This window comes from Aptenodytes patagonicus, chromosome 13 (genome assembly GCF_965638725.1).
Source record: "Aptenodytes patagonicus chromosome 13, bAptPat1.pri.cur, whole genome shotgun sequence".
Lineage (NCBI taxonomy): Eukaryota > Metazoa > Chordata > Aves > Sphenisciformes > Spheniscidae > Aptenodytes > Aptenodytes patagonicus.
The window spans coordinates 12,664,594-12,680,831 of record NC_134961.1 but is presented as its reverse complement, the minus strand read 5'-3'; the positions used below and the strand labels follow the sequence as shown (position 1 = coordinate 12,680,831).

At 41.4% G+C, this 16,238-nt stretch overlaps 1 protein-coding gene across 2 annotated transcripts in view; it reads left to right on the top strand.

The window, feature by feature from the left end:
* POLR3E (RNA polymerase III subunit E) overlaps positions 1-16,238 on the top strand; it is a 30,558-nt gene that overhangs the window by 539 nt on the left and 13,781 nt on the right. Inside the window, exons 1-14 of one of the 2 annotated variants that reach the window (XM_076350962.1) lie at positions 2,925-2,983; positions 4,057-4,137; positions 5,277-5,327; positions 6,653-6,730; positions 8,249-8,364; positions 8,690-8,772; positions 9,504-9,611; positions 10,087-10,136; positions 10,435-10,554; positions 11,128-11,213; positions 12,276-12,320; positions 12,405-12,496; positions 13,270-13,390; positions 14,977-15,058. In XM_076350962.1, the coding sequence (XP_076207077.1) occupies positions 4,102-4,137; positions 5,277-5,327; positions 6,653-6,730; positions 8,249-8,364; positions 8,690-8,772; positions 9,504-9,611; positions 10,087-10,136; positions 10,435-10,554; positions 11,128-11,213; positions 12,276-12,320; positions 12,405-12,496; positions 13,270-13,390; positions 14,977-15,058 (1,068 nt within the window). In that variant the 5' untranslated portion in view covers positions 2,925-2,983; positions 4,057-4,101. Of the gene's footprint in view, positions 1-2,924; positions 2,984-4,056; positions 4,138-5,276; positions 5,328-6,652; positions 6,731-8,248; positions 8,365-8,689; positions 8,773-9,503; positions 9,612-10,086; positions 10,137-10,434; positions 10,555-11,127; positions 11,214-12,275; positions 12,321-12,404; positions 12,497-13,269; positions 13,391-14,976; positions 15,059-16,238 lie in introns of those variants that run through there. The other variant, XM_076350961.1, reaches the window with a different exon arrangement.

Below are 16,238 nucleotides of genomic sequence, written 5' to 3'. Positions count from 1 at the left end.
TGCCCGAGCATCGGCTCTGCAGGGACTGTAGCAGAGCCCTGCCGCGCCGGGGGACGAGGCGCCCGGTCCCTCCTGCTCCGGGGTGGGTTTGCTTCATCCCTGCGTTACATGCGGGTTTGGGCGGTTGGCCGTGGCCTCCCTCTTTAGGTCCCATTTCCCTGCGCTCCCCCCCTGCTGCCAGGCTGCTGTGTCAGGAGAAAGTAGGGTCGCAAGTTGCCAGAAATGAAGAAGCCGTCGTCAGCGGGGAGCGTTGGGGCGCGCAGGGCCGGCGACTGAGCCTCTGCGAGGTGGAGTGCTGCCTGTGTGGAAGGATGGGGCTTGGCACCGTGACCTGCCGTGGTCCGGGGCTGCCCCTGTGAGAGTTATCACACAGCAGCGAGCAGCTTAATCCCTGCACCTGGCAGAGCAGGCCTAGCACTTCACTCCATAAATGTTGAGGTGTTAAAGAAAGGTTCGTGCTTTATGCATAACTCTTAAATCCTGGAGATGTGCTTCAGTGACATCACCTCCAAAGAGAGGTCCTGGTGCAGAAGAACCCTCTTTGGGTTCCCTACCAGAAGATGACTCTGCAAAGCTGCTTGCAGATGAGCAAAGCAAGGAGAAAATTGAGCAAATAACTGGGTTAAAATTGTAATTATCATAACTCTTTGGGAGGTGCTTCAGCTTTTTTTGCAACTTTGATTTTACTCTATGCCGTGGGCCACCCTGAGCTAGAGGATCGCTGCTAGGGCTGGACTGAGAGACCCCCCTACAGAAGAAAGTCCAGGTGCCAGAGAAAATTATGGTAGTGATTCAGGAGATGGGCACTTTTCCCACTTTCCTGGTTCATTATGTATACTTTAAGGCACTGATGTGGCAGGAGTTCCTGGCCTTTCCTGCACTGCATAATTATATATGAAGAATATTTCAAGTTTCAGTGTTGGCACTTTGGGGGTCCATGATTACTGACAAATTTAGGTATCAATGAAATGCCAGAGCATTTCTTGCAAGCCTGGCTAAAAGTCTCTGTGTGTCAGATGACATGCAGATTTGCAATTCTCCTTCTTACAGGCATATTAAAGTCTTTGGTAATAAAAAAAGATAGCTCTAGTACCCAAATGCCCTTCTAAGCTCAAACTTAGAGGTAGGATTCAGTTGCTTCATTACTGATTTTTACAGTTCTTTAACCACAATATTTTTCTTCATCGGTTCGAAATTGATGACATTACGGGCAGCTAATGAGCGGTTTAATTGGTCCTAGCGTTGGCCACATTGCAGGAGAAATGAGAAGATTTATATCTCTTGCCCTCCTGCAAGCTGTTCTAAAGTTTAATGATTCATACTAATAACTTGCATTAATATTGATTTGCACCTTAAAGGAAGGTCCCTTTTAAAATAAAACAATTCTGCCAAAAGGAAATTTGAAACTCCGCTGACCACGTTTGCTATCTCCTAGTGTTTAATTCCTTTCTGTAACTCTTGTGGTGTCATATATATGTGTATGACAAATGTAGAAATGAACACCACCATATATATATACTGTAGACGTAGAATTGCGTCTGCATGCCTTCAGTGAAAGCTTCATTCTAATTTAGAAGATACCTTCAAGTTGCATGAGTATTATAAATTGTGCTGGGATACACTGCTTCCTATTTATAGACCTGTCATTCTGATACTCCAATAAAAGGAACTGTAGCCATTCTTTATCCTGAAATGAATAAGAAAAAATGTAATCTCTGTAATACGACGTTTTCCTTGAGTAATGACAGCTGGATTCACAAAGAGATTTCGTGTATAATTGCGTAAGCAGTGTTAGATGAGGGACCAGAGACCAGGTCCTTCAGGCTGTTTCTCTCCTTAGCCCAGGGAATCTTAATTTCTTTTCTGGAAAGTGGGATAACTTTCTCGGAAGAGAAAGAACAAGCTAGCACGTACTTCGTACTCAGGCTGTCAAGAAGGGAAGGGTGGTTCCCAGTCCTCTCAGGGGGGCGAGGAAGGAGGGTTTGGACCCAAGTCTCCCACCTTCTGGGTGTTATCACATGTTCTCTCACATCTTGGGCATCCTTCATCATCAGCTCTGTTCTGATTGAAAATTGCAGTTGTTCCATTTCATGGAGAGCTATCGGGCTGGCTTTACGTGAGCCTGCTGTATCAGGCCACCCAGGACACATGAGCGGGGAAAGCAAAATCGGAACTGACAAATCCCATTTCTTTAAAACAACATATTTGTGCATGTATTTTGGGAAGAGCTGAGTGCCTGGTCACAGAAAACACTGATACTAATCTGTTATCACATACTTGTGGTTGGCAGTAACAGCCCCAGCCTGCAGTTGACTGAAGAGGCTGGCTTTTTGCTATGAAGGTTTTGCATTTCTACAAAATTATTTCACATGTGAATCTGAAATATTATTAAGTGGTAAATTTTCAAACACAGATGTATGGTGGGAAGAGTCAGGAATGTGCTGGTGCATAAAGAAATGGAAAATTCCAGTTCAGTACTGGGAGGGGCACTTTTTTGGTAGCGGAGAACCTGTAAGTGAAAAATAGGGAATCATATTTCTAGGTGGAATGACAGAAACAGTGTGAATAAACCAGAGGTGTTGTCTGAATGGAAATTTGCCCATGTAATGATGTTAATAACGCGCATATCCAGAATGCCTATCCAGCTTCCCTGAAGGGTTTCTTAGATAACTATGTGCATATAAACGTGATGTTTTGAGAAGCCTGCATGTCTGTTGAAATATACTGAGCTGGTTAAATTGTGTGGTGGCTTGTGTATTTGAAAAAAAATGCCACCGTCCTAGATGTAACATGGATTGTGGCTTCCTTCTCTTGCAGTCTCTCTATTGCCAGCTGATCCTGGATGCTGCCTCTTTCTCTTCCTCCATAGGAGGTCCAGCAAAGAAGCAAGCTGGCATCAAGGAGTAGAAGACAGTGAGGGAGAGTTCCTGAACATAGATCTTACTTCTTTGCGTGATGATCTTTGGTGTTAAAACTTTCCTTGGTCAGTTTGTGGGAGGTCTGATTTTTTTATGCCTATCTTGACCAGTACTGGCTGATTAACGGTGTCTTAAATGATCTGGACTAACTAACATTGTTGCAATGGCATCCCAAATAATTTGTAAATCCTTTTGTTTTATTTCAGCAGGAAAAAACTATTGTTGCTTTAGCTGAGGGATCATTTTTTATTCAAAGGTCTGAACCAGGCATGACGCTGACTCCAGCACTGGATTGAACGTGATGACTCTTTGTTCTAGGGCACCCAGTCCCCAGTTAATATCAGAGTCTTATTTTCTTTGGAGTTGGTGTAGTTATGAAGTAAAATCTGTTGTTCTGATGATTTCAAAGGACTCCAAGAGAGGACAATAAGTGTATTTTGGAGCTCTCATTTAGCAATATGGTCTGAAGAGAGGTAAGTCAGGAGACAAGGTTGCAACACGTCAGGTAGATGAAATCAAGGTCAGCACATTTGCAGGTGGGAATATTGTCTGGTCCCGAGCACAGGGTTTACAAAGGCTTTTTTCTTCTCGCAGCTCTTTAGCTGGAAGCTTTCTCCATTACCTGCTTTCAAGGAATTTTTCTGAGAAGGGACACTAGTGAACCGTATGGCACTGTCCCTAGTGACAGTGACGATTGCAGTGTCAGTTTCAGAGCCTGCACATGCTGACTGACCAGCCAGTGCACTGTAGATGTGCTGGCTGGAAAACCAGCCACTACCTGTGTGTTATAGTTACATGGTATATAAAAGATATACTTCATGCAAGTACAGAAGGCCTGTCTTTCTCTCCGTAGAGCACTGATTTAGTGCTCTCTTTCTTACATAACTGCTGGCTTTCAGAAAAGTTACAAGAACTTACCTATTTTTGAGACATTTGCTTGTCTCTTAAATTTGGTGGCAGTTGGTCAAGATTGTGGAGTATTAGGGACCTGCTTGTGCAAACACATACATTCCTTTGAAAAACAGACTAAACAGATTGCCACTGAAAGGAACCAAGTTAACTTGAACAAATACTCTAGGCTACATGTGGTACGTGGCACAGATGTAATGACTCATATGACATTTCTGTTTTCTTTCAGGTTGTGCCAAGGAATAAGCCAAGAAAAAGCTTTTTGTATCCTAGCATGGCAAATGAAGAAGATGATCCAATTATACAAGAGGTAAAAGTGCATTGTGGCAGCAGTGATTGTACATGAGGCTTTTTTTTATTATTATTCTAGTTCCCAGCATTCTTATGTTGCTGAAAGAATGTGTTGTCAACATCAGTGGTTGTCTGATAACCAATGGCTTGCTCTGTGCAAGGAAATACGTTGTGTGGGCCAAGTATATGGCTCATGGTATCTGTTTTGCCAAAATAGTAGGGTCCATGTTGGCAGATTCAGCTGAGGTTTTTCACCCTTTGTAATCTTTCCATGTCAGAGGAGGAACACAGGTGGGGAACTTGCTTCTACCACTGTGTGTTCCCAGTGACTCTATTGCATGTCTCCGAGAGCTGTAAAAAATCGGAATGACTTTGATAAGTTAATATCTATTAAATATGAAGCTAAAATGTTTCATGCCTTCTGCTAAAACAAGCAGTTGTGTTCTGATTCTGGAGTTCTTTAAAGGACTGCTATGTCCCAAAGAGTAGCCACAGTGCCCTGTTCACTTTATGTCTGAATTTACACACTAGAAGTACAAGGAAGGGCAAGCTCCTAAGGAGAAAAGCCACGAGAAAAGGAGTGGGAATTGTCAGGAATATATCTAAAGGTATCTAAAATGGCAGCTTCCATATGTGATATTCATGAAACATCTGTGGATTTTTGGTGCTGGTGGCAAAATGCTAATATTGAATCAGATTTGGGATGTGAGTATCTCTTGTCTAATTTAGAAAGATTTTGTGACAAAATACTAGTAATGAAGTTACCTTTCAGTCATACTGCCAAAGAGAGAACTTCCTCCTCTTTCTATAACTGTGATAACAGATTAACTTCAGCCATTCGAAAAAAATTTTCCTCTTTCATTTCAGATTTGTTTGCCAAGTTTCCTTAGAGAGAAAAAACACAGCTAGAGCCACTGGCTGCTGCCTCATCATAGTGGGGTTTTTTGTTTGTTTTTTTAAAAAGACCAACTGAAGAATTTAATGTCAAAATCAGCAGAGAGGAGACCTTTGAGAAGAGAGTCATGAATGTGTTTTATGTTAGAGTTTGTAATGAAAAGCTAAAATTGTCAGTATTTGAGCTCTAGGGATTGTACTTTTATCTGAGGCTCCATCAATTACAGCTGGCATCTGATGAAAGCTACTTGTTTTGCTTTTTAGATTGATGTGTTCCTGGCCAGAAGTCTACTGGAGAAGCTGTATCTGTTTCAGGTATTTCAGTTAACTTTTATGCAGTGATAGTTTGTTTAAAATAGATTCAAAGAGCAGTAACTTTCCTTACTGCTTCAGCCTGCCAAGATCTTGGATATAGGCAAACCTGTTTGGGTCTCAGTCAGTTGAAATATTTAGTATTAAATCATTGCCAAGAGAGGAGTGGTCATTTATGGCACAGGCTTGTCATTGAATCACTCCCTTTAACTACCCTAAGGGAGTGCTTTTAGTAGATGATGTCTTTTTATTGTGGTTTTGATAAATCTGCAGTCTCTTAGCCATCTTCTGTCATCACTGATTTCTGCCATTTTTACTGAACAAACATTTCTTTAGGACTGGCCCTATTTAAAACGTCATCAGTATTCATAAATCAGTGCGAGTCATCAGAAGAGCCCCCTTATGTTGTGGAGATAAAACTAGCTAGTGATTGAAGATGGAAATATATTAGGAAGGTAGAGGTCTATTTTCCATTCTGCCACTGAATTTCTCTAATCATTTTATCCTTGTGATTCACTTTTCCCATCTGGAAAATGGGAAGTCTTTTGAGGCTGTTGGATTAAATGTTCATTATAAACCAGTGATGCCCACTGGCACACCCACTGCCTCCTGTACAGATCATCTGCGTGGCATGTGCCGGCAGAGCATGGCTGGAGACAGCCAGACACGCTGGACCAGGCCGTGCAGCCTTGCCTCTGGGATACCCACAGTTGCTCCATGTCAGGAGTGAGCATTGGTTAGTGACGGGGCCTGTGGGTGTTCTGGAGAAACGGCAGCTCTGAGCAGGATGCTGCTATGGCTGGAAGATTTCATTTTGATACCACACTGTCCTCTCAGCATTCCCAAACGGTTCGGAACAGAGACCCATGTGGCTAAATCTGGGTCTGGTGTCCTGACTAGCTACGTGTGGCCCGTGTCCTGTAAGCTAACACTACTTGTGTAAACCCACAAATATTTTACTTTTAGGTAATAACTCTCCAGGGAGTTAATGCTGAGGGATGGGGTTTTAATTGCTTCTAACCCTTCCTTTTTCTGCTGGACTAATGTGTAGTACCATTTTCTTGTGTTATAGTTTATTGTGGCGTGAGGGGCAGAAAGAGGGTTGCGTAGTGACGAAAGCAGAGGACTGAGGGGAAAGCAACAGGCTTTCTAGGTCATACTCCCAAATCCCCTGATGACTCATGAATCAGTCAAGTAATTTCTTTTCTTGATGTCTTGTATTCATCTGGCAAATGGATCTACATGTGAGGGGACAGGGAAGATTGAGTTAATTTCTGTGAAGTTCTTTGATCTTTAAATGAAGAGGGTTTTATGGTTTTGTTTTCCAGTATCCTATTCGTCCAGCTTCCATGACATATGATGATGTTACACATTTATCAGCGAAGATAAAACCAAAACAGCAAAAGGTTGGTCATCGTTTGAGTCCAGTCTATAAAAGTTGTTTTATGTTGTGCAGAATGTACTTAAGAAGAGCACATTGTGCTATTAAGCTGTTATAACTGTGCAGCGACTTGCGGGACCAGATCTCTGTGCTTGGAGGTATGGGGGAGTCTTTCATTGTGTCTGTACAGTAGAGTTTAGAATAAGAGTATTTTATAAAGAGAGGAATTGAAGTCATGATGGAAAAGCCACTCTTTTAATATAAAATAGTTACTCAAGGAAACATAGTTACTAATGTAATACAGTCTGTAGGTGCTTGTGCTAATACAGCTTGATTTAGAAGGCCTTTACAATATTCAGAAAAGGGTTCGGCTTTGGAGGCAAGCTCTGTCTTTCATTGTCAGCGCGGGTCTTGATTTCTCTCTTGCCTGGCTGTGAATCATCAGCAGTCCTTTTGAAATCAGTGGGGTTGTATAGGTGGTGAAAGTATAGCCAAAGCCAGAATGATTGCACTTGCTTGCAAATGTAGCCCAAAATTGTGGCTATGATTTCAAAATACCATATGTAAAAACCGCAGAAACAGATGTCTGTGATATTAGGATTTTGTTCTGGGAAATGGTTAAGGAGACTGCTTGTGTGAACTTCGGAGTTAGGATACATGTTATGTTCAGGAAATCTTCTATTAAAATTAGCAAACATTTGCATTGTAAGCCCTGTGCAGACTTGTAAATCTGCTGTCTCATCCAGGGACTTGTAACTAGGTCAGTTCACAAGTAACGTAAAGGGGAAGAAAAAATGAGGTTATAGCTGTGATATACAAATTTGTAAGGGCTTTGGCACACCCTGAGGAAGAATATATGCTGTATTGTTATATAAAGAGAAATGCTATGCAGGAAAACGCTTATTTTTGAACATTTGTCTGAAGTTTAAAGTTTGAAGGGGGGGAATAGTTCTTGTAACTAAAAGCTTGGAGCTTGTTTCTGTACTTCGACCAGTGTAAATCACGAAAAACTATGAAGTCAGTGGTAAGTGCTGTAGTCTCAAACTTACCAGCATCGAGGCCTTTGCCTCTGAAGAGGGCGTAGTTACTTTATACTGCTTGGTACCCAAACTAGAAGGAAACATACGTTAAGTTTGAGAGATTCTGAATGGATCCTCAGTGATGGGGAGTCTTGAAGGATATTGCTTGTGCACTTGATCTGTACTGATAAGTAAACTAGACTGATAATGTAGTGGAAGGTATCCAGCAAAGTGAAGGTGTTTTTCAGGGCTGCCTAAAGAGCTCTCATTTCTCTGCTCCCATTCATTTACATGGGAGTTTATATATCTCTAGCCTGTTGTTAAAATGTCCCCATCCTACAAAAACCCATATATATGCTCAACTTTATGCATGAGGTTTGCCCCGTGGATTTGAATGATGATGCTTACGTATTTAAATTTGCTGTAAAACTATGGAAATGTTAACAAGTGTGGGATTGAATTTTAATTGATGTGTTTGGGGTTCTGTCATGGTAATTAGCTGTCTTTCCTTTCACATAATTTAGGTTGAACTTGAAATGGCCATTGATACTTTGAATCCTAACTACTGTCGCAGCAAAGGAGAACAGATTGCTCTCAATGTAGATGGCACATGTACAGATGAAACAAGTACCTATTCCTCGTAGGTGTCCTCTTTGCCTTCATTTCCTTTTTGTGGTGAGCATAGATATATGTATGTCCATCAGGGCTTCAGGGAAAGGTGAGAACTAGTGGCTGTACAGTTTCAGGGGGTGCTTTGGACACTGTTATATAGCAAGAATTCTTGGAAGTAATCTACAGTTTTTGGCGTCCTTCATGAATTCTGAATTGCAAACAGAAAGATGAATATATATATAGTTGCTGCAGTTGTTGATATTCCATTTTGAGAATTGGTGATTTCAGACCTTTAACATCTGTATGCCACATTGCCTGTAGAGTACAATCTCACAGCATTCATCTGTCTGCAGGAAGCTGATGGACAAGCAAACTTTCTGCTCTTCACAAGCTGCGAGTAACGTTTCCCGCTATGCAGCTGCTGTTTATAAAAAAGGTAAGTTTCTTTTGCTTACCCCTCACATCAGTGAAACATGCTCATTTCAGGGTTAAAATAAGACCTGTTTGGGTTTTTTTTTAGCCTAGGTTTTAGTTGACTGATGCGTCTTATAGAACGGAAGATTTTTCCTTATCAATGCCCCCAGAGTCCTTGAGAACGTCTAGCAAAATCGTCAATATTATATCAGAACACTGTGGGTTTGTAGATGCCTTTAGGATCTTAACAGTACGTGATGACCTGAAATAATACACATTTGTAGCATAAATTTATCATTTTTATATTGCTATCTCCATCTAATTGTGTCTTTCTCATTTTCCTGTTCAACACTTTTTGCCCCTCTCTTGTCTTCTAATGTCATCACAAAACAGAGTTTTGATCTGAGGATCATCTGAGATGAAAACATGTATATTGTCTTCAGTGATGACTATTTTACTATGAGTCTCCTGAACTATAGGTCAGGAGACCTATCAGAGCCAGAATGTGGCTCTCTACAAGATCTGGTTTCAACACAAAAAGGAAAGTAACAGATAGGTCTTGGTCTTTCATACTCCTCTGAAATCCTGAGCACTGGATGAATTTTTCACTTCAATCCCTTTTTACATTTTACTGTATTAAATATTTATGTTAAATTGAAGCTGTGCCTTTACAGAGATAGGGAGATAATGAAAAGTCCTGTCCTTGTGCAGTGGAAAAAAACAATTTTAACCAACGTTAATTCTCTTTTTCAGGTGAACTTCACCTGACTCCACTACATGGAATTCTTCAGCTGAGGCCAAGCTTCACCTACTTGGACAAGGCTGATGCAAAACACCGAGAAAGAGAAGCTGCTAATGAAGGTAAATGCTCCAAGAGTTGTGTTTTCTTTTGGGAGGTGAGATACAAGTTCTCTCTAATTTTGCTGATAAGAGTCGTTAATATTCTGAAGGTGTTTATTATAGCAACATACTGATTATAAGGCCATTTCTCAGATTGTTTCGCTGATCTTATTTTCAGTGTAGCTGCATAAATGCTTTTTTTGGCACAGTGTGGGGGATTGGCAGAGGGATGGGAAGTGGTGGGTAGTGTCAGAGGGCAGCAGTAAGGAGTGTGTCACTACTGCCACTGAAAAGGTGCACTGCAAAGCTCATGGGAGCAGTATCTCCTATCATAGGAGCAGTGTGGTGCTGTCATACATTTGGCAAGCTGGGATTGAACCTGTGGTTTTGTAGTTCCTAGTACTGCTTTCTTCCTGCCTGGGCCCCCACACAGTTACAGGTTGGCTTTGGCTCTTTTACTCCTGTGGTATGTTTATTCTGTTGTGTTTTTTGGCAGGTGGTGATTCATCCCAGGATGAAGCTGAAGATGATGTTAAGCAAATTACTGTATGTCCAAATTTCCTTTTTATGATAGTTCAGGCAACAGTTCACAAGAAAGCATGACAATTCACACCCAAATAAAAGGACAGGAAACCTCAGCTAGTCCTGGTGACGCCGGGCTTGAGAGGGGGGAAGCAAGACAGACTTTCACTTGTTGCACAAGGATAAAGTTGGCACTGACAGCAAGGGGTGATTCATTTGAGCTAGGGCCCCGAGCTTCTGTTACGTGTGTACCAAATAAATAATGCAGGTGTTTTGTTTCAAGGATTTGGGGGCTGTATTGAATGATGCCCAAATCTTCCAGGTACGATTCTCCCGCCCTGAGACCGAACAAGCTCGTCAACGACGTGTTCAGTCCTATGAGTTCCTGCAGAAGAGACAAGCAGAAGAGCACTGGGTTCATCTACATTATTATGGCTTGAAGGTAGGTGTGTGCTGGCTGCTGAGGAGGCTGCCTGGGCCTGAAGGTTCAGCCAAGTCTAGAACTGTTTTTAAATCTGGGCCCATGGGAATCAGGCAATCATCAAAAGATAATGAAGAGAAGTAGGTCTGTAGGCTTGAACAGACCCTGCAGTGCTCTCTACCTCCTCCGCTGGATAATGCTTTGGGGTCTCCGCACTGGAAAAGGTTTAAAACTGAGAGCTGGACAAGCATAAAGAGGGGCCTGAGTACAAGAATCACTCAGGTCTCGGATTATGAACTGGACTTTGTGAAAGACTTGGGGAACCCAGTCAGCTGAGTGTCAGAAATCCTGTTTGTCTGACCCACATGCATATCTGTCAGGAGATTTTGAAGTCATAGCAACAGAAACGTTCCCACATCACGTGAACATCGTTCAAGAAAGTGGAAGCAGAACATCAGTTAGTGAGGTGGAACGCTTTAATGATGCAGTAATGACAGAGGGTGGTCACAGCTTGGAATGAGGAATCCAGCTCTCAGGCATTTTGTATGTTTTCAGTATGTGGTAGTGACTCTTGTTTTTTTCCCGTATCTCCAGGATAGCCGTTCTGAACACGAGCGCCAGTATTTATTTAGTCAAGGTCATGGCCTTGCTGAAAACACGGAGTTAATTAAATCTCCCAGGTAATGGTTTGATGGTTTCCTGCAGAAATTGCAGTAATTTGTTGGGATTGTTTTCAGAGTAATAAGCAGGTATATTCTTTAAAAGTCTGACCTTTGATAATTCTATCCATGATAAAAATGGAATTGTTTAAAAAATACAGACACAAACTAGCCTTCAACTTATTCAGGTTGCTTTCTTTGTTTCCCTGTACTCTGAGATTAAAACTAGTTGTTTTCATTTGGGATTGTAGTGTCTTGTACGTTATCACAACCCTGCATTACTGGGACTGCAAATACTGTAAAGGAAAGGTAAAACAAAAGCTCCTTCTGGTTAAAACAAATTAAAACTCTGAAGTCAATGACTTCCATTGTTAGCAAATCTTATAAAACTTTGTTTTGTGATTTGTGAGAGACATCTGAAACTACTTGAAACTTGTTCAGTTTTGTTTCTTGGTGACTGCAGCTATACAGGAATCTTCCCGTGATGCAGTCAATACTAATGCTTCGCTGTAATCTGATACAACTGTCGCCCAAGTAATAGGAAAGTGGCAGACTCTCTCTCCGTTTAATGGTGTGGGTGTGTTTTTCTTAACATTTAACATCTCAGTGGAACAGTGCTAGGTGTTCTGAGAAGTCTTTTGGATCCGATTCTTTCGTCGCAGACACTGGTAATTACATGGGTGGAAAAGACTTTTTGCTTGTTGCTGGCCTGATTCTCTCTATCTACAGGACTTCACATGACCCCTCTTACTGCTGTGTCAGAGCACCTGTGTTTAACATGTTTACTCTTGCAGTTCCTCTGTTTGGACACCTCTTCTGTACAGAAGAGCTGGGATTCTGACTCCCATTTATTTCATACCTTCTCTTTGGGCAGATGAATGTCAATAGCTTTTACTAATACTGAATTTACAGAGGAAGATGGGAGAGGAAAGGGGAGAGGCTAATGTTTTTTCAGGTTTTTTTTTCAGGCTAATGTTTTTGTAGATTCACACAAGTAGGATTGCTCTAAGCAAGAAATAACTGTACTTAAATCTGGGAGGTCCCAAGACAGGCATTTTAAGGATGTGTTTTCTTTTCTTCTAGTGAATATTTAATGATGCTGATGCCTCCAAGTGTAGAGGAAGAGAAGTAAGTGTTTGTACAGAATGTTCAAAGTTCATATTGGCTGGATGCTCTTTTTCATGGGCTGCAAATCTGCTTGTTTATCTGCAGTGACAAACCAATGGCTCCAAGCAATGTGCTTTCTATGGCCCAGCTGAGAACTTTACCCCTTGCTGATCAGATTAAGATCCTGATGAAGAATGGTTTGTAGCTTTTGTAATACATTTGCACTTTACTTTGTGACTTCTAATTGCCTCAGATAAGGTACCTTTCCTAGTAGTACCAGTTCTGTCACCCCACCAGACAGAGTCTGTCTGTCTCTCTCATTCTGTGAAGAATCCAAATCCCGAGCCTTTCCTTAAGGCTGTGCAGAGAAGAGCGGTAACAGCAGATCTGACTGCTGATCTGTATGTTTGCAGTCAACTTACTCTTAGAATAATTCTTAATCTGATGATAGCTTTCTGGATGCATCTATTTTAGCAGGTGTCTCCTGGAATGTGGGACCTGAGCATGAATCATAAGTTGAAGGTTAATGCAACAAGCTGCACTTTGGCATTTTCTGGGAAGTTTTCAGTAATACGCACTTCATGAGTGTTATCTAGGAATTTTATTTTGTCTCCAGAGTTAATATCTGACGAGAGCAAATCCTGAGGACTTTGCCTCAGGAGCTTTCTGTCTTGTCAGGTATCTCTGTTTCCAAATATTGCCAAAAGCATAGATCTTTTTTATTTTGTTGATGCATTAATTTGGGACCAGTTAAGCTAATCAACTTTGATGCAACACTAGCAGATATTTTCAGAACAGATGATGACTATAGTGCAGGGGGGGACTTAGTAGAACTTAGGGTTTGGGTTTTTTCTAAGATATAGCTTTGACCATGAACTTCAACATAAATCATAGTATCCTAGATTTATAAATCTATGTCTGTATCGTGCACTGCAGAAACCCTTAATCTGGTGTGTATTTTGCCTTTCAGTGAAGGTCATGCCATTTGCAAATCTGATGAGTTTGCTAGGCTCTGGGACTGACTCTACGGCAGTTCTCCGCTGTATACAGCAGGTGGCAATGCTGGTCCAGGGAAACTGGGTGGTGAAGAGGTATGGCTCGTCTTTGTTAGGACATGGTTTTCTGCTTTAAGGAGAGGATCACAACAATGGATTTCACATACTCATCTTCCTTGTGTCCCAAAGTAGCCATGTTCTTAACTCACAGTACTGTAAAAATCTTGATTTAATGTTTGGTGCTTTTTACTGCAGTCAGATTAGTGCAGTCAAAATTCAAAGGGTTAATGTTAAAGGACAATACTTTAGTACCTACCCCAGCTAAAATTATAGCTGAGCAGTGATGTAATCTGTATTTGCATTTGAGTTATGTCTGGTTTTTGATGTTGTCTTCACTCATGTTCTTTTGTGAGAGGACTGTCCCAAATTCTTCCGGAGATTAGTGTCAAATATAAATACAGAAAATTAAACCAATCTCAGCTATAGTATTTCTTAGCTAAATTCAGTCAAAGAAAGATCTTTGTGCTTGCTGAACCTTGCTGTTCATCAGCGGGTGCTGCTGTTGTCAGCTGAAAGCTACCCTCTGGAAGGCATTACCTGCTTAATAAATCAAGCGTGGGGTACTGAGCGTACCCCATGAAATGGATTCTGTATCATCCTCCTGTTTATTAGAATAAAGCATGCTACTGGGAATTGAAGTCTAAAGTGCAGTATGATTTTTTTTTTACCTGGGTGGAGCACTGCATGCAGAGAATTTATAGTCTCTGGAATAGCTCTCTGTGTTAAGATGAGTGGCATCAGCTACCAGTCCAAGTCTGTTAGCAGGATGTGTTTCAGCTATTGTGATACAGGCGTGTATTAACAATGTGAACAGTTTTTACAGTAACCCTTGCTGTCCCTCCAGCCATTCCAGAAGGAAGCTGGAAGCATGTTAAAAGACAGTATATTAGCATTCAGATTGTTTTTGTGTTGTAGCTGATTCTTTGCTACTAGTCTGGGGAGGATGTGTGTATCTCTGGTAGATGTGGCATGTTTGGGATGGTTGGGCACAGAGCAGCACATGCACACATCAGAGCTTTAAATGGAGAGGGGACCCATTTCTTTGGTCTGGGCAGGATCAAGACCATGAACCTGGGTTGCCTTGAGGCTTTGGAGACCATGATAATGAATGTCATCCAGTTGATCTTGCAAGCAGACAAAGACACAGGGTGGTGTTGGTCTCAGGGCTGTTTGGTTCGGGCATGGCGTTTTGTAGCATTGTCCCCTTAAGCCCTTGATTGCTGGGAGGGAAATAAAAACCCCTTATGCCCATTTTGGCATTTGGCTAAATGCGGCCTTCAAGGCTGCGTACCATGTTAGCCTAAGCATTTCTTAGGATCATTCTGGTCTTGTTTACACCAATCCAAGGGAGGATAGGCTTTGCAAGAACAAAGCAGAGCCTGTACCTGTGTTGCACATCTGCTAGCCACAAGGCTATGCTTTGCTGGTGTAAGCCTTTTTGCACTAGTGTAATTGCAGTGATGTAATTACACCAATATTAATTCTTTTAATGAAAACCATGCTTTGGATAAAGGTATAATTTAACTGCAGAACAGGGAGGACACGTTTGTTATGTTAATCTTCACCAATGCCATTTTTCTGGAGTACCTAGTAACTAATCCATCTTCCTTTTTAATTAACAGTGATGTCCTCTACCCAAAAGATACTTCTAGTCCACATAGTGGAGTCCCTGCAGAAGTGCTCTGTAGAGGGAGAGACTTTGTTGTAAGTATAAAAGTGTTTGTTGTTTTTAAAGGAAAATGCAGGTGAAGTTTGCCTGAGAGGCCACGGCATTGCAAAACTGCTGCTCTACTGCAGTAAGGTGTTTCCTCCAAAAAAATTATTTGTACTTCAATCCTGAAAGTGTTGTTACAAGTCTGTCATGGGAGCATTGGTGTAGATTGACATTGTGGCTGGCTGGCAGGTTCAGATCATCTGTCATTAACAGTATTCATCACTGTCCAATACATGCTGTAGAGCCACAATGCGGGGCTAACAGAAAAGCCAGGACTGGATAATAAAGTGCTTGTTTCTCCACATATATTTTCATGGGCTCAGGACTGTGAGGTCTCAGGAGGGCAGTGTGTGTAAGCCTTGTGCTCCCTGAGCATGCACTGTTGATCTTTGAAAAGGACTTTATTCCCCAGAGCTGCTAATCAGTGAAGGGACTTTGTTCCCAGGCACCTTTTGTGAGCGGTAGCTGCACATGGAAGTTGAAATGAATACAGGTCTTGTAAACACACACGTAACTACAGCAAAAAGGAACAACCTCTGCATTGTGTTTATTTTCACTAACCACGGAAAGAATTAAGTTCCTAAGTGGTTCCTAAGTTCATATTCAGTTGATGGCTTCTGCCCCATCAAAGAGAAGCTGACGAGTGCATTGCTCTCATTTTTTTCAGTTAGACCTGACTGTTCCCCTTGTTTGCAAAGTTTGTTTATGAGATTTAGCTCTGAATAGGAGCAAGCTGTGCAAGAGACTTTAAGGATATTATAGTACTAGTGTAAGATAAAACTGATGGTGATTGAAACTGACTTTTTACTGTGTCTTGATGACTGCCCAAGACACTGCCATATGGAGACCTGGATTCAGGTGTGACCCAGTGGCATAAGTCTTTAGGACACAGCAATTAGGTGACACGTCGTGCGTAAAGTTCAAGGGACTAGAAATTATGCTCAGTTAAGTAAGCGGTAGTATTTTAGCGATTAAAATGTAAAGATAAATTATATACATTTGAATTATCTCAAATATACCTTGCAGAAATGGATTTTTGTGGATCTTAAAGGCAAGTAATTTCCTGATTAGCTTTACAACAGGGAAAAAGTTGAAATGTTAGCAAATAGAAAGCATCGATATTTCTGGCTTTCAGACAAAGTGAAATGTCTGGTCATAAGGCTTAGAAAC